The sequence below is a fragment of the Dicentrarchus labrax genome, unplaced genomic scaffold, assembly GCF_905237075.1.
Source record: "Dicentrarchus labrax unplaced genomic scaffold, dlabrax2021, whole genome shotgun sequence".
NCBI lineage: Eukaryota > Metazoa > Chordata > Actinopteri > Moronidae > Dicentrarchus > Dicentrarchus labrax.
Genome location: NW_026136705.1, coordinates 4731223 through 4755368, shown reverse-complemented (window position 1 = coordinate 4755368; position 24146 = coordinate 4731223). Strand labels below are relative to the sequence as shown.

The window sequence follows — 24146 nt, the reverse complement described above, 5'->3', positions numbered from 1 at the left end:
AAAATGTTCCATTGTATAGCTGAGGCTGATGGGAATGCCATTTGTTTGTTGATTGGATAATCAAATCTCTGTATACTCCAAATTGAAAAATATTTTTGGTCCACATTTAAATTAATTAAGCTATTTATTACCTATTTAGTGCGTGTATGCGGATAGGGGTTGGGATTGGGGGGGGCCTGACTTGTCTTGGACACAGTCAAGGGGAGCTTCAAGGAAAAAAGGTTGGGAGCCACTGGCTTAATCTATATAAACATCATTTTGTTAGACAAGTCTTCTGATGCTCCCGCAAAAAGTTGTGATTATTTGTGGATTGCAATGTATCAAAAGCAAATATGGAAAAATGTGGGGAAAAAAAGGTAATTAATTAGGTAATCAATGTATGAATGGTGCACTAGGATAATTAAAATTAGATTGTAATAGAGGAGTTCAGATATCTTTATCACAGATAAATGTGAAGAGTGAAACAAGACTCTTTAGCCATGCTAGCAGCTCTGTGAGGCTGTACTATAGGCACAGCTGATGTCAGCATACTCACATCCTCACAATGCTAATGTTTAATGTTAATCATGTTCATCATCTTAGTTCATCACTATGGCAACTGATAATTAGCACAAAACAGTTGAGGCTGATGTGATTGTGGGATGTCCTTAATTTTGCAGGTATCTGGTCATAAAGTATACACATTGAAAATGATGAGCTGATGATGATGCTAATGAAAATTATTATTGAATTATCATATAATACAATGCTTAAATTAATAATTGTAATGCATTGTAAAGTATTTGTCACCATATGTCAAATTAAACAAGATTAAATATGTTAAAATTAATTGTATTTGTATTTATTTATTAATTTACATATATACACATATGTAGCTATTCATTTGTATATTTGTTTACTTATTAATTTATTCTCATATTTCTTTATTTGTAATTTTTTTATAGCACTGCAGCTAAAACTTGGTTGGTCAAATAGCATTATTTCCAAATCTATCACTACAGCTCTCTTATTTATGATCAACAATGTAGAAATATTAGAGGAATATTTTAGTGATGACAGCCTGCTCATGCTCTGTAAGCACGATAAGAAAAGCATGAGGCCCAGGAGCGCACTCTGTGATACACCTCTTTATCTCAGGCTTCAAATGCTCATCAGACCTTTCAGTCCCAAAGAAACCAGGAGTGTCAATCAAAGTGATGCTTCTTCCATTGACAGATATGGTGAAAAATGTCTCTCCAAATATGGTGTTATGGTGCCCAACTGCTTTTCCCAGATCCAGTTTTTCCCAGTGGGACAATCCTCTTTGAACTCAGCACTATAGTAACCAATAATGACTCTTCTCTAAAATGAGTGATCCCACCTTCAACATGTTCATAGTGACAATGCTGATATGCTGATTTGTAGCAGGTGTAATGTCGCCATCTAAGTTTAATGTGTTGCATTAAACAAATGGTAATTAAAGCTAAATACAAACAAAGTGATGTGTGGTATATTTCACCTGTCTTGTTGATTTAATTGTTTTTTTTTTATTTACGCATTTAAAATGTTCCATTGTATAGCTGAGGCTGATGGGAATGCCATTTGTTGATGAACCAAAGTATTGGGCAGATAATATTTGGGCCTGATGATGGCGTCAGATGAAAATTAAAGGAATCATTACCAGAATTCCTGAGGAATTTTACCAGATTTCATGGAAATTCATCCAGTATGTCAGTCATATTATGAGTAATGAGTGAATCTTAGAAGTGTGAGGCAGAATCAAGTACAGCATCTTTTAGTGTTAAGAAATTGATACAATGGTGAAATGTAAGAGTGAAAGTCCATTTCCTTAAGTATTAAAGTACAAATTTGAGATACTTGACCTTCAGATAAGTGTTTCAAGTTCATGCAAATTACTTCTACTGTTACATTTCATAGGAAAATATGAATATATATATTATAAAAACAAGTAAATCATATCCTCTCATCTATCATATTAAGCTATATTAGACAGACAATTGCAGCCTGATCAACAGTGGCACACATTAACCTCTCATAAATCAGCATAACTCAATCAGTTCTGCATAAGCTTCAATGTCTGACTGATGATGATACGGATCGTCCTTCATCCCAAGGCCAGGGTACAGAGGCTGACCGAACGTGGCGTGCACTTTGTGCAGGAGAGTCATTATGCCGGAGACGCTATAAAAGCACAGAACACCCGCCTTATGATCCAGGTACACTCCGATCGTGGAGGATTGGGGGCCTGGCACTGTCAAGCTGTTTGCGTTGTCTTGGAAAGAGTAACCATTTGGGGAGCACTCTAAACTCCACGACTTGTCATTATTCCCAAACTCTGAGTAATGTGAGGATGATCTGCTGATGTCTTTGTATGACACCGCCACAGACACTGTACCACCACTCCAGCTGACCTCCCAGTAGCAACGCTCCGTCAAACCCTGTGTGCACAACACCTGCATGGCATTTGTAAACCTTTCTTTCTTTTTCTTAGAATAATAGTTCTCATACTTTTGATGCGTCCCCCAATATTCTTGCGGTGGACACATTTGTTGGCTGTTCTCTTGTGAGGACGTAATTTGATGGAAGGAAGCAGAAAAAAATTAACATGCCTTTAGATTCTGTTTGATTTGAATGGTAATTGTGGAACACTGAATCAAATTTAACCGGAAAATCTCGTCTTTGGCACCGGTGGCAGGACAACATCTATAGTAGACACTAACAAAAAGAAAAATTCTAAATATGACTTGATTCAAACTAAACCGCTTTATAACTCTGGATTTTAATATTTGTATCAGGTACCTGCGGCAGAGAGTGGGGTGCCATGTGTCTCTCAAGAGGCGCTCTATGTCATTCCTCAGTATGAGGACTAGGACTACTAGTATGTAAAAACACATACAATGTACTGTAGTTAGTACTGTAGTAGTCCACCAGTAGATCACCAGTTACCAGTTAAGTTACCAGTTGTAATAAACAGTATTTATAACTTCAGTGTACAATGTCCAATCTTCACTAAACTTTACATATTCTGTAACAGTCCCACCCTGCACACGTCCTCATAACTTCATTGTCTTCATTCAGATATAGTGATAGCGCCAACTACTGGCAACAGGAAGTAAGCGCTGCATGATTTACATGAAATGTTCATGTTGTGGGCTGCACGTGTTACACTGGCATGTGACCCTATTGTAATTGTAAGGATTCTTATTCTAGTAACAAATGAATCGCGTATTTGGAGGCTTTCCCGCAATCGAAAACGGTGAAAAATTTCGGATTTTCTGGGTCCATGATCCAATCACAATGAAACCTCACATGTTTGATAAAAGTCCCGCCCTGAAAACGTCTATGTGATAACATTCAGTAATAGTTAGAGCGCCACCTAGAGGTAAAAGGAAAGGTTAAAGATAGGGTTGGCAACGTTGGAAAAACTAGCAAGTGAAAACTGAAAAAAAATTCCACCCCTCAATTCAAGGCTCCTCAAACCTGCTCCCCCATTAAACACATTTTCATGCACAATGAGTGCACAGGCAATTATTTTGTTACCAGATTTCATTCAAATTTGATCAATATGACTCTTGCTTCATAGCAGTAACTACATTTTAGATAGATAGAGTTCTGTGTGTGACAGAATCATGTCACTAAGGGCGTTTTCACACCTAAAAATCTGGACCGAGGTCCGGACCAACGTTCATGTTTAATTACATTGTATACATTTAATCCCGTTATTTTCGGTTTCACATAGTAATTTTGCTAGTGCACTAAAGAACTTTCCATGACATACCTACGGTGTGTTGTCACCACGTACGTGTGTTGTGTGTGTTGATTGGTGAGTAGACGGGCGTGCGTCTGATGTTGGCATGTTGTCATTTTGGTGGGTAGTCTTTTCCGTATGAATGAAAATTAATGAGCAAATCCCGATTGCGTTATTATGGTATTACTACCAACATAAACATATAATCTCCTCCTCTCCCCACGTACTTCCACGACTCATTTTTGCCTGTTCTGGTGGGGGTTTTCTTCCGTTTTCTTTCTTCTTCTTCTATGGTACGTGCCTAACTTTCTGTAATTGGTCCGAAAGTCCGAACAATCCAAAAAGTTTTCCAATAAAAGTATTTTATTTCATAGGAAACTATTCTACTTTTTAATCTATTACATTATTATATGAAGACTTCCTAAATACTTCCTCCACTACTGCACTGATATGTAGCAAACTCAACTTACCGTTCATGTTGTCAAAAAAGAAATCGCTGTTGTCACCCCGACTGCTGCATGCTTGTTGATGGTTTTACCTCCTGTTCTCTTCCTGTGGTTTAACTGTACTTTGATGTTCTACCAGTTTGGCCCTTACCTGAACAATGCAATGACTTACATATAAGTTCAATATACGGGCCTTGATTATACAAAGAGTAAGTAAAAAATATCTGACATGAAAATAACACAACTTCAATCAAATCAAATCTGTCAAATCAAATTCCTGTTTTTCTGGCTCATATAGACATATGTATTTTACTGAATTTTGTAAAATGATAACATGTCCAAAGGCAAGGTAATAAAATTGAACCCTAAATGTGGTGGACAAAATAAAACACCCTAAAGTTTTGTTGTAAAACTTGTTCTATGTTCAAATGTACTTAAAATAGTAGTAGTTATTGAAAATTCAGATTACTGTGATAGTTACTGGAATTGTTTTTAGCCCTTATAGGCGACCACCCTGAAGGACTGAGAGCCTAAAATAGAAATGGTAGCCTTGAGAATATCTTTAAAAGTAGGCTATGTTACTTTTCATTCATACATTTGAATCACTTCCACCTAAAGATAAATAAAAGAAAATGGCAGCATACAACTGCTGTGAATCAACTGAACAAGGAAACAAACTATTGGCTTGTAAATTGTTGTTGTAAATTCACTGCCTTCAAAGAACCTTATTTTCCCACCACTGAATGTGATTAAATACTCAGTCTTATGAGAACGTTTTACATTTATACTGTATAAAAAACACACTTTCCTTTAGCACTATGTTTCTTGTTAAAGGTTTTCTTATTTGAGTCTTTTATTTTGTTGAAGAGGGAAGATGGCAGTCGCAGCATTTCATACCTTTTTAGGGTGGAGTGTTTTGTTTGCGTGTGTGTGCGAGAAAACATTGAAAGGATTTTGTTATTTGATTTTAATTGGCAGCATCCACACAACCGCTGGGAATCTTCGTTGCGATGTCTTCAGTTTCCATCATCCCTATCAGTCTCTGAGGCTATAGGCCCATATGTTTCATATTTCCTTCTAATAGTCCATCTATATACATATTAATTTACAACAATAATAGAACTCTATTCATCATTCTGATAATGCAGTAAAGCCCTCACAAATAATAAGATATTACTGATATGCGAAAAGGGAAATACATTTAGAGTCTTCTCATTCATTCAAGCTACTTGGCACAGCAATGAACATATTGTGTGTGAAAAAGATAGAGCACACAAAAACCTGGCCTGATTAGGAGAGATAGCATTCATGCCATACTGGATGTTTTAGTTTATTTCCGAACATAAACACTGACCACCCAGACCAGGAGGTAATGCTGCAGACCTACACGCTTCCATCAGAGCAGTTACCCACCCAAAACCACATTTGAAACCCTTTGTTTCTGTTCCCTGACCACTTAAATTATTTAAAGAGAACGTAAAACAGAAGAGTTAAACATAAAAACCTAATAAAAATTAAAACCACCTCTATAATAACAAAATAAAATTCAATGTGGATTCTTAAACATCAGATCTATGTCATCTAATGTTGTACTGGTGAATGAATTAATCTCATCTGGCTGTGTCATGGAGAATATGTTAGCCTAAATTAATCCCATAAAAGTTTAAATTTGTCCAATACTTTCTTTTATGACCAAATACCTACAAGCCTCTACTGTACTTTATGCTTATTATCAAATGTTAGCATTATCATTGTGAGGATTTAAGCATGCTGACATTAGCTGTGTGTCTAGGCGCTCACAGAGCAGCTAGCATGGCTGATAAACATGTTTTGCCACCTCCATTATAACATTGTTTTAATTATTCTAATGCACTTCTTGAATTGATTACCTTTTACAGAAAAAAACTATCTACACAAATAACAACACATTTCACTTTATTAACAGTTCATAATTAATGATATAGATATAGTGCAGGAGCACCAGAAGCCTGTCTAACACAAAGATATTGAACATTTCCAGCATCAATATATTGTAGATACAATGTTTGTATACATTAAGTGATATTTTCTGGTTAACTTTTGCAACAGAGAACAGTGATCAATGTTTTAAGAGCAGAGATACAGCAAGCAGTGTACACTGGTTTGATTTCAGTCTTTAAAATCTTATCTTTGGATACTGTTGAACATGTTTGATCTTTGTGGTTTGTGGTTACATTGGGCAACAAATCAAACTGACTCTTAGGTTAGCGTGTGACACAGGAATAAGTTTAAATCTCTGACAAGAAGTACAACTTAATATATATTTATATATAGTAAACATAAAAATCTCAATGGTTAATGATTTTTTATAACAAGATTTTTGTTTGATCTACAGAGAAATATGGCATTTTAAAGATAACTTCCTTCCCTTTCTTCAAGAGTCTCAGCTTATTATAGGTTTTAATGGACGTGTGTGTAGGATGTAGTGGTACCTAGTGGTGAAGTTGCAAATTGCAACTAACTGAACACCACTCGTGTCTGAATTTGACAACCTGGGAATGAGAACAGGCGTGTAGGAGAAACTACAGTAGCTGTGAAACTGGCGAACAACATCAAAGTCTGTATGTACAGCCAGTGTTTTGTTTGTCCATTTTGGGCTACTGTAGAAACATGACGGTCCAACATGGAAAACTCCATGGAAGCATCAGCATCAGCAACAGCATGACTCATTCTGTTCCTATGAATGTTCCTATGCCAATAGATCCTCCCAAATGTTACACACTGGACCTTGAACACTCTTTTAACTTTGGTAGTGATTGTCAGACAAAAACAAAACCATCAACCACAGTCTGTCCCAGATCTGATTTATTCTGTTCAGCCTCTGCTGCTTCCTGTGGTGTTTCTGCTACCTCATCTGCATCATGTCCTGTAACACTTTCTATCAGCACACCTACTACAGCAGATATTATTGAATAAGTGTTAAACAGTGCAACTGTTGCAAAATCTGCCAGTCTGCTCAAAAGCTTCTGTAATATGGTGAACCTGGCCTGCTCTCTGATCTCTTTCTCTGACATGTTTTCTGATGACTGTCTAATGACCTCTTCCTCTTGTTGTATTTCTTGCTCTACTGTTTGTAGCATGTCATTGGTGTAGCAATTTCCTTTGTTTGCCTCAATTATCTTGTCTATGGACTTGAGTAGCTCCTCCACCTGAAACTGGTTGTTCCTGTATTCATCCTTTGTGTTTTGGTTCCAGTATTTATTATCAATGACATGGCACCGGCGGCCACACTTCTCCACCAGATCACTCATGAACTCATTCTGGAAGACAAATTCCTCAATTATCTGTCCTTCAGGGAGCTGGTCACCATGAGTAAATACAACTATTGCATATTTGAAGACTTCTTCAGAAAAGTATTGGCACATTTTGGTGATGACAGCCTGTTCCTGCTCTGTGAATTTCTCCACTTTAAGCACAATGAGAAAAGCATGAGGCCCAGGAGCGCACTCTGTGATACACCTCACTATCTCAGGCTTCAGCTCCTCCTCAGATCTATCTGTGTCAAAGAAACCAGGAGTGTCGATCAAAGTGATGCTTCTTTCATTGACAGATTTGGTTTCTACTTGACATTGTCTTGTTTCAGAGTTGAAAGTGTGGCCTATCTTAAAACGCCTCTCTTGAAATATGGTGTTACCCAGGCTGCTTTTCCCAGCCGCAGGTCCCAAGATGACGATTCTTCTGTTCTGAAACAATTCTGAGAGAGACAGAATAATGTCTATCAATAATAGTTAGTCTTTATATCTATATATGTGTGTGTGTGTGTGTGTGTGTGTTGTGTGTGTATGTTTTAGACATTATTGTAAAATAATTAAACTATCAATTACAATAATAATCCTTATGAAAAATCACAATGAACCGGTAAAATAGTTATTATGTAGGACATAGCTGAATTTCTTTTAATAGGGTAAAGAAGAATGGTGCCAATACATAAAAAGAGGCCCATTAAGAACATCTGCACCAGTATAAGTATCTATACCCACAATACCCTTGGATATTGCCATAATTTGTATTTTGTTTTACTATTCTGGTCTTCCATATACTTTTTCCCATTATAATTGATTTGATTTTCTGTTGTTGATATTATTTGTGTTAATTTTGACTATAATAACTGTGTTGTTACTGATATTATTACCTGCAACATTGACTTCCTACTATCTGATATATATATATATATATGTGTGTGTGTGTGTGTGTGTGTGTGTATATATATATATATATATATATATATATATATATAACATGATATTAATGGAAAAAATGTCCAAATTCATAACAATAATCATAAAAGGAAACAATTATGTGACCCTAACAGCTTGAATCGCTCTGGTGTTCCCTGACAGTGCCCTGGTCCCACTCCATTGCCAGTGGTTAGGACATTAGGACAGACATATTGCCAGCTTTTTGGCTTCATGGTAGCCAGCCATTAATCTTGAGAAACATAACAAGATGTCACTGTAAAATATTACCTTGCTCATTTTGGAAACCTTCCAGTCGAGGAACGTCCTCAGCTCTGTCAGGTTCAACTGGATGAACACAAACAGACATGTGTAAAATTTTCATTTGGTAGGCTGGGATGGAGTCAACCATGCAATGCTTTTTTAAAATATTTGCACCACTAGAGACTGTAGTATATAATCTAATGCATGCGGATGACTATTATATGCTAAAAATTCTATTAATCACACAAAATGCTGGAAATAATGGTATAAGCACTATATTTTAATCACACAGAGAAAAATCAAGTAATGAGCACTGTGTTCAAGTAGAGTTGATTTTATCGTTAATATGATTTAAGTAAGGTTGATTTTATGTGAGCACACAAAACTGTTAATGAAGTAGAGAGCACCATTGTTTTAGTGAAAGTTTGATTTAATGGTTTGATTTAAAGTAGAGAAGAATATTGAATGTGTAGTTGTAGCAAGAAATAAGTAATGTTTGTACCAAAAATATGTGAATGATTGTAACACAAGCTTTTTGTCATTTTATAAGGTTTATAAAGATTTAAAAATACAGTAAAAGACGTCTATGACATAATGGTGTAAGAAAGAGGTAATGTAAGGTTTTAAAGGATAGAAGTACAGCTAAATAGATTTCAAATAGGGTGAATGGTGTGAGAAAGAAGAGCAAAAGGAAAAGGTATAGGCATACTGCCAAGGGCCAGGAAGCCAGCAAGGTTAATGATAAGAAGTGCTCAAGCCCAGCACAAGGCACAACAGGCCGTGAGGCCTGCGGGATCTGTAGTAAGACTAGCGCATGTGCAGAAGGACTGAGTGTGTGATAACAAGTGCTCAGGCCACAGGTGCAGAGGAGCTGAGGGTGATGTAGACAAGACAGTAGAGGGAACAGTCCCAGGTTGATGGAATTTTCCAGACATATCCAGGGGGATGAACACCATTATGTCATGGATAAAAAAACAGACAGTTGGGCAAGACTTATAAGTGTATAAAAGGTGATGTTCTAACATGGAAATTCAGTCTTCCCATGGATGACTCAGGTTTTAATCTTCTGCAAAGGGAATAAAGCTCTACTTCTACTGCTTACTCAGATGAATCCTGGCTGTTTCTTTTCCATCCAAAGGAAATACTATTTGGACCTAATTTGGACTTAGAATCTTTCCAACTAAAGGAAACACTATTTGGACCCAAATTTTCCATTCAAAGGATAATATTAATGGACCTGATTTGGATTTAAATCTGAGATGTTGGATATAATCTTCTGATCAGAAAAACCTGTTTTATCGAGAACCAACAAGACATATAACAACATATATACAACATAACATAAAACAAACTAAATAGACTGCAATAAAATGAAACAATGTTGGGGGAACAGGGACCTTTTAATATGATATTGTTCACTTGGTATGAATTAACTGGACTTCTATTGTGACATGTCACTTCTTGTCACCTCTCACCTGTTAACTTCCTGTGACTGTAATCCGTTACGAGTTGATGACCCACTGACAAGGTAACAAAACTCCTGATCATCCCATTGTTCATTCTGTTAAATCTTTTCTCCTCAGAGACTACATAGAGCAAAGGTGGACCCGGCCGCTGTGCCAAGGACCCAGCCGACATGGGAGGAGCACACCACCAGGTGAGCCACCGCACGCTCCATCAAGGCCAGATTTGAATGCCCTTTCTTTTCTTAAGAATAGATTTGTTATATTAACCAGGCTAGGTTTGCATTTTTGTGTCCGTTACATGATTTCTTGATACATTTGTCCTCAGCATTATTAAAAGTATTATGTTTCACAGTTCTACCGACTATTAACGAAACATTTCAAACCAAAGTCATTATTCAGAGGTGTGGTGTTGAATTTTGATCTTTGGCCAAGAAACAGGAAGAAGTTGTAACTTCAGTGTAACTTGTTCTGTGTTCCAAAAAAAACAAGTTTGGAAAAGCATAGTGAACTGAACAGAGGAAAATAGAAATCAATAACTTTTCTTCAGCAGCATAGAGATGCTTTTAGTGCAGTGAGTTGAACAAAATGTGTATCATGTAAACAATGCTATCTTTATTTCTAAAAAACTAAAAATAATAATGATAAAATAGACAGTGCTGTTAATCAATTGTATGTGCAACACTGTCACTTTCTACTGCTTCTTTTCATAGGCTTATAGGTGAGAAGAGGAATTTCCTCTGAAAATAAAATACATTCTCTGTGATTTGAATTGTTATTTTTGTGGACAAATTAATGTTACAGTTTGAGTAAAACTGTAGTGAGTACATCAGAGAGTGCCAAGTGTGCTAATGTCCCAGAAACACTGACCCCCTATGGGTGACCACTAGTTGTGAGCAAGTGCTATCCTTCTTTTGTAAAGAAAAATCTCTGGGAAATTTCCTGGAAAAGTCCTGACAAATGATTTCTTAAAAAGAGTGGGAACCCACAGCATCGCTTAATATCGCTAAATGTTGGAAGATTTAAAGCGAGGCCATTAAGTCATGTATCCATATGGTATTTCTCGGTTCATTATTTTCAAATTTCATCACACTGAATCTTGATCTTTTAAATATTTAATCTCTGTTTGCAACGCCTCTAAAATTGCTGAGCTCAGGTCTTTGAAGCTGTTCATGCCTAGACAATTAGTTTCTTTTGCAATTCAGTCATCTGATCTGATCTGTGTGTTTCTTTCTCATTAGCTACTGTACACCAGAGTATTTTCAAAAATGATTTCTCCTTTCCTCTAAAATGTCCCATTGTTACTCCTTTGTTACCTCATCTTAGTATCTTTCACTGTACTCACATTTAAGTACCAGTTAGGAACCAGTAAATATTTTCTTAGTACCTGATTTATACAACATATATACACAGTACAGTACACAATATTACACAGTAAATAGCAAGCTTATTATAAAGCAGTACCAGAAGTACAGTACAGTACAAGGACAGCACCTGCACACTGTTGAAAATATATACCAGATAACAGCTATTATTTCAGTTTCTACATCTTGCATCTTAATGTGCCATGTTGTTCCTGCCAGTAATGATCGAGATAAATTAACTTACCGTCCATGTTGTCAAAAGTGAAGTTACCGTGGAGCAACAATGAGTCAATGACAGGACTACCAGTATGTGTGTGTGTGTGTATGTAAATGTTTGCGTGTATGTGAATGTTACCTTTATCTTCTTTGAGTTTGGTGCCAGCTCCACTCCCTAAATTGTTGCACAATGAACAAAGTACAAAAAGAAGCATACCGTAGGTGTTTTCATGTACATCCATTTTGCACGTCTGAACCATGATTGAACGGAATATTACACCACATGTTAATGCTTCAATGATTAACCGATTATAAAGAGACAGAAACACATGTAGGACTTCTTTTCATCAAGTATGTATATATATATATGTGTGTGTGTGTGTGTGTGTGTGTGTGTGTATGTATATATATATATATATATATATATATATATATATATATATATATATATATATATATAAATAACAGTAACATTAAGTGGATGTGCAGTGAATCCACTCTGTCTCTCTCACTAACAGCTGGCAGTGTGTGGGTGGACAAAGTGCAGACCTACATCTGCTGTGACAGAGATCTGCAAATGCCTGTGGCGATATGTGTGTTTTGTGTGTGTGTGTGTGTGTGTGTGGGAGAAACACATTTGGCCTCCTCTGTAATGAAATTGTCTTCATTTTTCTAGTGCACCATTCATAAAGTGATTAACTTACCATGTAAACCACATTCATTCATTTTTCATACGTTTCATTTTATTGAATGTTCTTATTTGGTGATACATTGTAATCCACAAAGAACTACAACTATTGAATCAGGAGCATCAGAATCCATTCCATCCAACTCATTTTTATTTTGTGATAAAGGGTTCTAATACAGTACATGTTTGAGTTGCTCCTCCATCAGTACCATAAAGTCACATACCATTGTCATCACAGGTAAAGTAGTATCCCCACCCACATAAACATATATATACTTCTGACACATATACACATGCAAACAGGAAAAGATAAAGACAAAACACAGTGTTCCTTTATAATTTATGGATGCTGGATGATTTTGTGACTCCACTAATTCTACAGGGTTCATTATAATAGAGCTGTATATCTTGTGAAATTGTTTCTCTTTGTCTTTTTGACGATATTGTGCTTTCAATAATCAAGTATGTGGAGGTGGGTGTGGTTTGCACAGGAGAGAGGTGTGGGGAAGGTTTGTGAGAGCAGGGCCAGGTGAGTTGATTATCTCAGGTGGTACTAACACTCACTTCTCACATTCTCAGTCACTCTCATCTCTCTTAAGGCAGTAGTGTGCTGGACCTAGTGGCTGACACACAACAGAAGAGACAAGCGGAGGAAACCTTCATGGCCTTTTGAAGTGGGCTACGTTGTGTTAATAGTGTGTGCAGCTGACAATAGCAATAAAGATGTCTTGTTTATTCATCTCTGTTGTGGTCTGTGTGCTGAGAGAACCCTCGTTAGTAGCAAGACATGCCACAAAGTAATATTTCATTAAAGTTTTCCATTTTTGAAGTGTAGGTGCTTCCTAAGTTTTCCTGTTTTACAATATGACCTCCTCTCTCTGTACCCCCTTCTTGTCTATCTAAAGAAGGGGAAAAACATGTTTAAACATGTTTAGCTCAATGATTAAAGATAGTTTAGAACAGGACCTCCATGAAATTTACAGTGGGATTTGACTTTTTAGAAATAAATTAGATAAGATAAATTATCAGCACTTTGTTCAAAATTCATGACTCATTATAGGTTTTGAATGTGTTTTAAAGTTGGCTGTGGTGGTAAGTCCATCGCATAATTTGCTGCATCTGAGACACACTGTGTATTTTTGTCCTTTGCTGCTCACTGTGCTCTCTTAGTTTGAAAAAATCCTCCTATATATGATAACAGCGCACCAAGTGACCCCATAACTGGTGAAGCTACAGCTTGTGTAACCTTTCCCATACCAAACAAAGATCTTAACAATGCAGTGGTGGCAAAACCTGCCATTTGGATCAAAATCTCAATAAACACGCTGGCCTTAGCCTGCTCTCTGATCGCTCTATCTGACATGTTTACTGATGACAGTCTAATGCGCTTCTCTTCTTCTTGTATTTTATTCTCCACTTTTTGTAGCGTCTCATTGGTGTAGCAGCTTCCTTTGTTTGCCTCAGTCATCTTGTCTATGGACTTCAGTAGCTCCTCCACCTGGAAATGGTTGTTCCTGTATTCATCATTTGGGTTTCCATTCCAGTATTTATTATCAATGACATGGCACTGGCTGCCACACTTCTCCACCAGATCTCTCAGGAACTTATGCTGGTGAACCAATTCCTCAATTTTCATTCCTTCTTCGAGTTGGTCACCATGTGTAAAGAGGACTACTGTATATCTAAAAACCTCTTCAGAAAAGTATTCGTGTATTTTGGTGATGACAGCCTGCTCATGCTCTGTGAATTTCTCCACTTTAAGCACAATGAGAAAAGCATGAGGCCCAGGAGCGCACTCTATGATACACCTCACTATCTCACGCTTCAGCTCCTCCTCAGATCTATCTGTGTCAAAGAAACCAGGAGTGTCGATCAGTGTGATGCTTCTTCCATTTACAGATTCAGTGTCTGCTTTACAGTCTGTTGTTTCAGAGTTGAGAGTGTGGCCGCTCTTGAAGCATTTCTTTCCAAATATAGTGTTACCAAGGCTGCTTTTCCCAGCTCCAGTCTTTCCTATGATGACAATTCTCCAGTTGTTTGACACTGAAAGAGAATTGTCCATCAATAATACTGTACATGTGTCTTTTGGTTGTTTTCATACATAAAAATATACATATAGCCCAGCTGTTATTGAAGAGAGCAGATATTTCACTTTACCTCATAGGTATTAACAATAGGTAATATTTCCTCTAAAGTGTCCGTGCCGTGACCCCACCTTGCCTTCCCTCTGTTTTCACTGATCCTCCTCACAGTCTCATCCTCTCCTGGCACCCGGCTCATCTCTACACCTGTCTACAACCAGTTCCTCACATCACAGTTCAAGTACCCCCAAAGAAATACAGAAAGGACACTCAAAAAAACTAGTCTAGCCAATCTTCGCACACACCGCCTGAGCTCAATCTCCTTCATCTATCTCTCAATCTTACTAAACTATTCACTTCCCTGTGTCTGCATCTGTGTCCACTCTCTGTGCATCTGTGTATTATATTCCACAGTACCTAGATTTAAGTACCAGTAGGAATCAGTCAATGTGTTAATAGTATATAATAGTAATAGTTGATTATTGCCAATACCAAACTTTTATAAAGTGTTACCAAAATGTATAGCAGCATCTAAGCATAAAGCCTAAAACATATTTTCAACAAAACAGCTATCTCAATATCTTGCATCGTGCATCTTTCCGTGTTCATTCCTGGCAGAAACGATGGAAAAAAATCAACTTACCGTCCATGTTGTCAAAAGTGAAGTAACTGTGTGGCAGTAATGTGTCACAATGACAGGACTACCAGTGTGTGTGTGTGTGTGTGTGTTGTGTGTGTGTTCCCTTTATCTCCTGAATTGTTGCACAATGAACAAAGTACAAAAAGAAGCATACCGTAGGCGTTTTCATGTACATCCATTTTGCACGTCGTTTTGCACACTACATGATATAACCACGATTGAACAGAAATATTCCACCACATGTTAATGCTTCAATGATTAATTGAAGACAGAATAGCATGTTGGACTTCTTTTCATCAAATGCACTTATGGATCTGGTATGCAGCTTAATATCCTTATGAAAATAATTACCATGGAACAAGTAGCCCTGCAGCTAAAACTTGGTCAAATAGCATTATTTCCAAATCTATCACTACAGCTCTCTTATTTATGATCAACAATGTAGAAATATTAGAGGAATATTTTAGTGATGACAGCCTGCTCATGCTCTGTAAGCACAATAAGAAAAGCATGAGGCGCACTCTGTGATACACCTCATTATCTCAGGCTTCAAATGCTCATCAGACCTTTCTGTCCCAAAGAAACCAGGAGTGTCAATCAAAGTGATGCTTCTTCCATTGACAGATATGGTGAAAATAGTCTCTCCAAATATGGTGTTATGGTGCCCAACTGCTTTTCCCAGATCCAGTTTTTCCCAGTGGGACAATCCTCTTTGAACTCAGCACTATAGTAGCCAATAATGACTCTTCTCTAAAATGAGTGATCCCACCTTCAACATGTTCATAGTGACAATGCTGACATGCTGATTTGTAGCAGGTGTAATGTCGCCATCTAAGTTTAATGTGTTGCATTAAAACATTTTTAATTAAAGCTAAATACAAACAAAGTGATGAATGGTATATTTCACCTGTCTTGTTGATTTAATTGTTTTTTTATTTTTTATTTACGCATTTAAAATGTTCCATTGTGTAGCTGAGGCTGATGGGAATGCCATTTGTTGATGAACCAAAGTATTGGACAGATAATATTTGGGCCTGATGATGGCGCCAGATGAAAATTAAAGGAATCATTACCAGAATTCCTGAGGAATTTCACCAGATTTCATGGAAATTCATCCAGTATGTCCGTCATATTATGAGTAATGAGTGAATCTTAGAAGTGTGAGGCAGAATCAAGTACAGCATCTTTTAGTGTTAAGAAATTGATACAATGGTGAAATGTAAGAGTGAAAGTCCATTTCCTTAAGTATTAAAGTACAAATTTGAGATACTTGACCTTCAGATAAGTGTTTCAAGTTCATGCAAATTACTTCTACTGTTACATTTCATAGGAAAATATGAATATATATATTATAAAAACAAGTAAATCATATCCTCTCATCTATCATATTAATCTATATTAGACTGACAATTGCAGCCTGATCAACAGTGGCACACATTAACCTTTCATAAATCAGCATAACTCAATCAGTTCTGCATAAGCTTCAATGCCTGACTGATGATGATACGAATCGTCCTTCATCCCAAGGCCAGGGTACAGAGGCTGACCGAACGTGGCGGGCACTTTGTGCAGGAGAGTCATCATGCCGGAGACGCTATAAATGCACAGAACACCTGCCTTATGATCCAGGTACACTCCGATCGTGGAGGATTGGGGGCCTGGCACTGTCGAGCTGTTTGCGTTGTGTTGGAAAGAGTAACCATTTGGGGAGCACTCTAAACTCCACGACTTGTCATTATTCCCAAACTCTGAGTAATGTGAGGATGATCTGCTGATGTCTTTGTATGACACCGCCACAGACCCAGTAGCAACGCTCCGTCAAACCCTGTGTGCACAACACCTGCATTGCATTTGTAAATCTTTCTTTTTCTTAGAATAATAGTTCTCATACTTTTGATGCGTCACCCGCCAGTATTCTTGCGGAATGGACAAACACTTGTTGGCTGAGTTCTCATTCAGAGTCAGAGGACAGTAATCTGATGGAAGGGAAAAAAGCAGAAAAAAAATATTAACATCAGCCTTTTAAGATTCTGTTTGATTCATGAAATGGTATATTGTGGAACTACATAGAATCAAATATTTAACTCACAGTGTAAAAACTCTTCTCTGGTCTTTGGCACCGATGGCAGGACAACATCTATAGTAGACACAAACAAAAAGAAAAATTCTAAATATGACTTGATTCGAACTAAACCGCTTTATATTGTTTATTTGTTTATTTCTCTTTTTAGTTGCTGGAGACTGGTGGTGGCGGCGCTGCTGCCCAGGTAGTGGTATCTCCTTCTGTCTGCTGTGTCCGGGGAAGCGGGTTTCACTTGACTGAGTGTGTTTCACGTATGTCGGGTGTTTTTGAGTTGATTTCTTATTGTGGGTGAATCCCCCCCCTGCACTAAGCCCCTGTCCATACACTCTCGCCTTACTGAGTAAACTTACCTGTGTGCTTTCCAAATGAATTCTCTGGGGGAAATTCCCAGGGTGGCGTTGTCGGTTCCTTTCCCTAATTTGGTTGTTGGTCAAATTATCAGGTTTATTTTCACCTTATCCTCGCCACAACACAAGCATGAAGTCGAAGGAATTGTCTGTAGACCTCTGCGACAGGATTGTATCGAGGCACAGATCTGGGGAAGGGTACAGAGAAATTTTTGCTGCTTTAAAGGTCTCACTGAGCACAGTGGCCTCCATCATCCGTAAATGGTAGAAGTTTGTAACCACCAGGACTCTTCCTAGAGCTGGCCGTCCCTCTAAACTGAGTGACAGGGGTAGAAGCGCTTTAGCTAGGGAGGTGACCAATAACCCGATGGTCACTCTGACAGAGCTCCAGGGTTCCTCTGTGGAGAGAGGAGAACCTTCCAGAAGAACGACCATCGCTGCAGCACTCCACCAATCAGGCCTGTATGGTAGAGTGACCAGACGGAAGCCATTCCTTAGTAAAAGGCACATGGCAGCCCGCCTGGAGTTTGCCAAAAGGCACCTGAAAGACTCAGACCATGAGAAACAAAATTCTCTGGTCTGAGAAAAAGATTGGCGTGAACGCCAAGCGTTATGTTTGGAGGACACCAGGCACCGCTCATCACCTGGCCAATGCCATCCCTAGAGTGAAGCGTGGTGGTTGCAGCATCATGCTGTGGGGATGTTTATCAGCAGCAGGAACTGGGAGACTAGTCATGATTGAGGGAAAGATGAATGCAGCAATGTACAGAGACATCCTGGAAGAAAACTTGCTCCAGAGCCCTCTTGACCTGGGACGACGGTTCATCTTTCAACAGGACAACAACCCTAAGCACACAGCCAAGATATCGAAGGAGTGGCTTCAGGACAACTCTGTGAATGTCCTAGAGTGGCCCAGCCAGAGCCCAGACTTGAATCCCATTGAACATCTCTGGAGGGATCTGAAAATGTCTGTGCACCGATGCTCCCCATCCAACCTGATGGAGCTCAAGAGGTTGAGGCTCACTTGAGGCTGTAATTGCTGCCAAAGGTGCCACAACAAAGTATTGAGCAAAGGCTGTGAATACTTATGTTCAAGTGATTTCTTTGTTTTTTATTTTTAATTTGCAAAAATCTCAAACAACCTTTTTTCATGTTGTCATTATGGGGTATTGTGTGTAGAATTTTGTGGAAAAAAATGAATTGAATCCATTGTGGAATACGGCTGTAACATAATGAAATGTGGAAAAAGTGAAGCGCTGTGAATACTTTCCGTATGCACTGTAGGTTTTATGGGACCAGTGTGTAGGATTTAGTGGTACCTAGTGGTGAAGTTGCAAATTGCGACTAACTGAACACCACTTGTGTCTGCATTTGACAACCTGGGAATGAGAATGGGCATGTAGGAGAAACTACAGTACTGGCGAACAACATGAAAGTTTGTATGTACAGCCAGTGTTTTGTTTGTCCATTTTGGGCTACTGTAGAAACATGACGGTTCAACATGGAAAACTCCATGGAAGCATTGGCATGAGCAACAGCATGACTCATTCTGTTCCTATGAATGTTCCTATGCCAATAGATCCTCCCAAATGTTACACACTGGACCTTCTTACCTTAACTCGGTGCACCTAGGAGCATCATGTTGCAAAAAAGTTACGAGTTCATTAGTGCAGCTGCGGAGCAACTTCCTTTTTTCCAAAATAAAAGCCTTTTGCTTCCGTTTTAACATGCAGCGTCAGTAAAGAGCTTTAGCGCAATGATTGACATTACCCCGAGTCCATGACCATTGGACGGGGCACACGTGGTGGCCAATCAGATTACAGGGGGGGGGCGGATGCCCCCGTGCCACTATGGAAGCCCCGCCACTGACAGCAACCCAAAGGATAAATACAGGAACAACCAGTTCCAGGTGGAGTAGCTACTTAAGTCCATAGCCAAGATGTCTGAGGCAAACAATGGAAGCTACTACAGCAATGAGATGCTACAAGCAGTGCAGAAAGAAATACAACAAGAGGAGGAGAACCTTAGACAGTCATCAGGAAACATGTCAGAGGAAGAGATCAGAGAGCAGGCTAAGGTCACAGTATCCACAAAGATTTGGATCAGACTGGCAGGTACTGCAACAGGTGTAGTGTTAGGAGCTTTGTTTGGTGTAGTAGTGGTTGGAGCAGTATATGCTACAGTTGGAAGAAAATGTAAAGATCTAGTCGGATTAGCAAAATCAGTGGCAAAAGGAGCAGCAGCAGTGGCAGGGGGAACATCTGCCGTGGCAGGAGGAACAGCTGGAGGAGGAACAGCAGCAGCAGTGGGAGCTGTATTAGGGGGCATTAGAGGATCTGAAGCAGCTGAGAGAGCAGACACAGCATTGGAAGCTATAAAGAGGGCAGCAGTGGCTGTCAAAATGACGCCAAATCTGTCTATGATGCTTTTGACAAAATGTTCACATCAAAGTCAAAACAGAGTTAAAACCTATGAAAAATGAAGGGGTAGATAATATATCATCAAAAGGTCGTATCTCCTTATAGATTACATAGAAATAACATTTACCCATTGAGCTGATTGTTTTTTTTATGTAATCGGTTGTACTTCTTGTCTGAGCTTTAAAGTTAAGGCACTTATTCCTGTTTCATGACCAAACCGCAGTGTCTGTTTGACTGTTAAGTGCACTTACTCTAAATTGTAACTACCAACCACAAAGATAAAACATTTAACATCATATCTTAAAGATGTGTAAATGAAACAAGAATACACTGTTGGCTGTATTTCTGTTAGCTCTTAATCGTTTCCTGTTGCAAAAGCTAACCAGATAATATATTTTAATGTATGGAAACATCATTTTGTTAGACAAGGTTTCTGATTCTCCTGCAAAAAGTTTTTTTATTTGTGGATTGCAATGTGTCAAAAGCAAATATGGAAAAATGTAGTGGAAAAAAATTTAATTAAGGTAATCAATGTATGAATGGTTCACTAGAACAATTAAAATTAGATTATCATAGAGGTCAGATATGTTCATCACAGATAAATGTAAAGAGTGAAACAAGACTCTTCAGCCATGCTAGCAGCTCTGTGAGGCTGTACTATAGGCACAGCTGATGTCAGCATGCTAACATCCTCACAATGTTAATGTTTAATGTTAATCATGTTCATCATCTTAGTTCATCACTATGGCAACTGATAATTAGCACAAAACAGTTGAGGCTGATGTGATTGGTGGGATGTCATTAATTCTGCAGGTATCTGGTCATAAAGTATACACATTGAAAATGTTGAGCTGATGATGATGCTAGATGAAAATTATTATTAAATTATCATATAATACAATGCTTAAATGAATAATTGTAATGCAATGTAATTTATTTGTCACCATATGTCAAATTAAACAAGAATAAATAAAATGTATTTCTATGTATTCATCTATTTATTTGCATATATACACATTTGTAGCTATTCATTTGTATATTTATTTATTTACTGTTTCATTTATTCGCATGTTTATTTATTTTTAATTTTATATATAAACACTTTCATTTATCATCTTGTTGCATCAAAATAAATAAATGTGTCAGCTTATCCATTAAAAGTTAGTGGGTGGGTAAAGACCCTGATTGGTTGATCGAGCCATGAGTTTGTGTTGCAGGGACGCCAGATTCACTTGGGGCCTGTGTGTGATATAGCATGTAACTAAATACAGTAAACAGTTAGGAGGAGATAAAAGTATAAAACAGTGTGTCTTAATAATTCATGTTAGTTTAAATAAGCTATAATCAGTGATATACAGTAGCATCCAGGTTTGTTTATATTAAGAACCAACTCTCAGGCATGCACGGTATGTATACTAGCAAACTGTCAACAGGCCATCAAAACTGATCACTATGGCGGTGTTCACTGCCCTCAACTTCCTGCTTCACCTCGCTGACCTGGCCTATACTGCCAGATTAGTGTTTGTCACTGCCTGAGAAGAAAAGAGACGAAGGAGGGAGACACATTGAGCGATGAAGAACAGAAATCAAACGGATAAGAGCTTAAGTGCCCTTGCAGAAAAGTGTAGCTGATGTTGAATTTTGGACAATAAAATACACGACTCTCCCCTTTTGGTGTCTAATTGTAAATGTCCTATAAATGGCCGTATATCTGCAGTGACAGTGACAATGAAGCCAATCATAATCCATAAACAAAACATGCATGACTTTGGGCTATGTCTGAAACATTCATGCTAAATGTAATATTGATTAAGAGACAGGGTGACTAAAAACGAAACTGCAACTAAAACCACCAGAAAAACACCAAGCTGTGACGTACTACTGCACTATATTTCAACAACCTCTAGATGCCAGCACAGAGCATATTCTCTTTCCTTCACCAACTGATGAAAGGAGAGTTTTTGCATCAAGTCAGGAAATAAAAGTATTTCCAATTTACAGTAAACATATTCACATACACACAGGCAGTCTTAACTCAGACTCATCTTCACTGTACAGCTATAGACTTCAGCTAACAACATATTTAGAGAGAATGTGTTCGACCATACTTACAATTCTGGAACGAGTGAATGTCAAGCACAAACCAGATCTTTCATTGGAAGAAAGATCACCCCAAGAAAAGGGTCGAAGACACATTGAGCGATGAAGAACAGGAATAAAACAGATAAAAGCTTAGCTGGGTTCACAGAAAAGTGCTGCTGATGTTGAATTTTGGACAAAATAAATCTTCTCTTTAGACGTCTAATTGTAAAAAGCTGAATTGAGATGTCCTGTTCATGCAAACACAACAAAAACTCACTCACAGTATGTCTACATGTTTATGTATGCCCAGATATCTGCAGTGACAGTGTTTAACCTCTAATGTGAATTGACCTGTGCTAAATGAGTATTAAAATGTTTTGAAAGATGTTATTTAAGCAAATAAAGGAGAGGCACTGTTTTCTATATTGACACTCTAGGCTAAGGATACCTCTTATTCTTTAAGGATCACATCCAAGCAGATCAGAAAGAGGACATTCTTAATGAATAGTGCATTTCTGTGTCTGTCTGTCTGTCTGCTGCCAATAACAATGTTTTTGTAGAGATGCATTAGGGGCAGACAGGCCTCCAACAATAAAAGCGACAAAAATCAAAAAACAAAATAAATCAGTGAAAGTAAGCAAGTAAGTAAAGCTTTATTTCTATAGTGGTTTTAAAAACACAGTTAGATAGTGCTTCACAAACTAACAAATAAATATAAACATATGTACAGAGGGAATTACAGTAATCTAGAGAGGAGAAAATGAAGGAATGAGTAACAGTTTGCACTTGGCCTGTATCCAGACAAGTTGAACACAGATTTGGGTGGACAGGGCAGACATATAGGCCTAAGGTGTGCTTCTTTGACCCTTGTCCTTTTTTGCATCAAGTCAGGAAATGAAAGTATGTCCAAGGAAAACATATTCACATACGCAGGCAGTCTTCACTCAGACTCATCTTCACTGCACAGCTATAGACTTAACTTTTGATAACATGGGCCGAAAGGTAAGTTAACTGATTTCAGTTACTTTTGTCTTGGTTTAGTTTGATTTTTTTTATCATTATGTGATATCAACAACAAATCTGATATTTTTTCTCTTAAATTGTAACATTAGCTTTCCCATTTTTTATTGGCGCTGATTGTCACTTTTACCTGATATTGTTATAGTTTTGTTATTCGCAGGTCATAAACTTGGTTGTTTCTGAGTTTGCTCTCTGCTAACAGGCTTGCTGTAGGATACTAGATTAATGTGGTGAAAGACACAACGCTGTAACACTGGACTGATGGACTGACAGAGACATCTTCTCTCCTGCTGAGTCTTGTCAAATCAGTTTTAAGGATCGTGTTCTTTCAGTTAAACTTCCCTTAATATCATAATCAGTCAGTTGAGCTTGTTTGTGTTTCGGACTACCAGTATTTGGATAAAGAAGCTTGTGAAAAATAAGGTAGTTGTTCAGTCACTTTAATATTTTCATCATTGGCCTTTTTATATATATTGAAACCATTCTTTATTTTCTTGCTGTAATATGCTAATGCAGCTATTTATAACTGATTTCCCTTTTCATTGGGACGTTTGACTACTGATGACTTTTATTGTAATAGAGCTTATGAAGTGAATTTTATATATTAAAACAAGCAAAAGACAAATGTACATTATTGATGAACATTATTCTCTTTCAGGGTCACAGACAGTTACAGAAACAAACAGAAAAATTGTCATGGTGGAAAAAACTGGAGCTGGAAAGATGTGTTTGAGATCGACTATAGTCTAAACTCTACAACAAAAAAATGTCAATCAGAAACCAGATCTGTCAATGGAAGAAGCATCACTTTAATCGACACTCCTGGTTTCTTTGACATGGACAGATCTGAGGATATTGAGCGTGAGATAGTGAGGTGTATCACAGAGTGTTCTCCTTGGCTTCATGCTTTTCTCATTGTGCTTAAAGTGGAGAAATTCACAGAGCACGAGCAGGAGGTCATCAACAACAGAAAGAAGTCTTCAAATATTCAAAAAGAAATTCAGCACGTTTGCACTTTGTGCAGTCAGGAAGTAAAGTGGCACTCAAACTCAAACTCACATACACTCTGG

General features: G+C 37.9%; 3 protein-coding genes and 1 long non-coding RNA gene across 10 annotated transcripts in view; 2 read left to right on the top strand and 2 right to left on the bottom strand.

Annotated features, from left to right (window-relative positions):
• Positions 1-24146, top strand: part of LOC127364670 (GTPase IMAP family member 8-like) — a 74625-nt gene that overhangs the window by 20615 nt on the left and 29864 nt on the right. The window lies entirely within an intron of this gene.
• The window catches only part of LOC127364681 (uncharacterized), a 64474-nt gene that overhangs the window by 29502 nt on the left and 10826 nt on the right, over positions 1-24146 (top strand). The window lies entirely within an intron of this gene.
• LOC127364693 (GTPase IMAP family member 7-like) lies at positions 6113-15194 on the bottom strand. Of its 7 annotated transcripts, none has more exons than XM_051402468.1 (3): positions 15128-15194; positions 14212-14446; positions 6113-7692 (listed from the first exon to the last, which is right to left on the bottom strand). In XM_051402468.1, the coding sequence occupies exons 1-3, from the start codon at positions 15132-15134 to the stop codon at positions 6993-6995; spliced, it is 942 nt and encodes a 313-aa protein (XP_051258428.1). In that variant the 5' UTR covers positions 15135-15194; the 3' UTR covers positions 6113-6992. The 7 variants fall into 7 exon arrangements, with proteins under 7 accessions (XP_051258428.1, XP_051258425.1, XP_051258423.1 ...); XM_051402465.1 differs by lacking the exon at positions 14212-14446 and adding an exon at positions 8700-8756 and having other exon boundaries at positions 6113-7927; positions 15128-15168; XM_051402463.1 differs by lacking the exons at positions 14212-14446; positions 15128-15194 and adding exons at positions 8700-8756; positions 11855-11990 and having other exon boundaries at positions 6113-7927.
• On the bottom strand, positions 6113-19153 carry LOC127364714 (uncharacterized). The gene is made up of 2 exons (XR_007885054.1): positions 18934-19153; positions 6113-6725 (listed from the first exon to the last, which is right to left on the bottom strand). It is a non-coding gene; the product is annotated as an uncharacterized LOC127364714 (long non-coding RNA).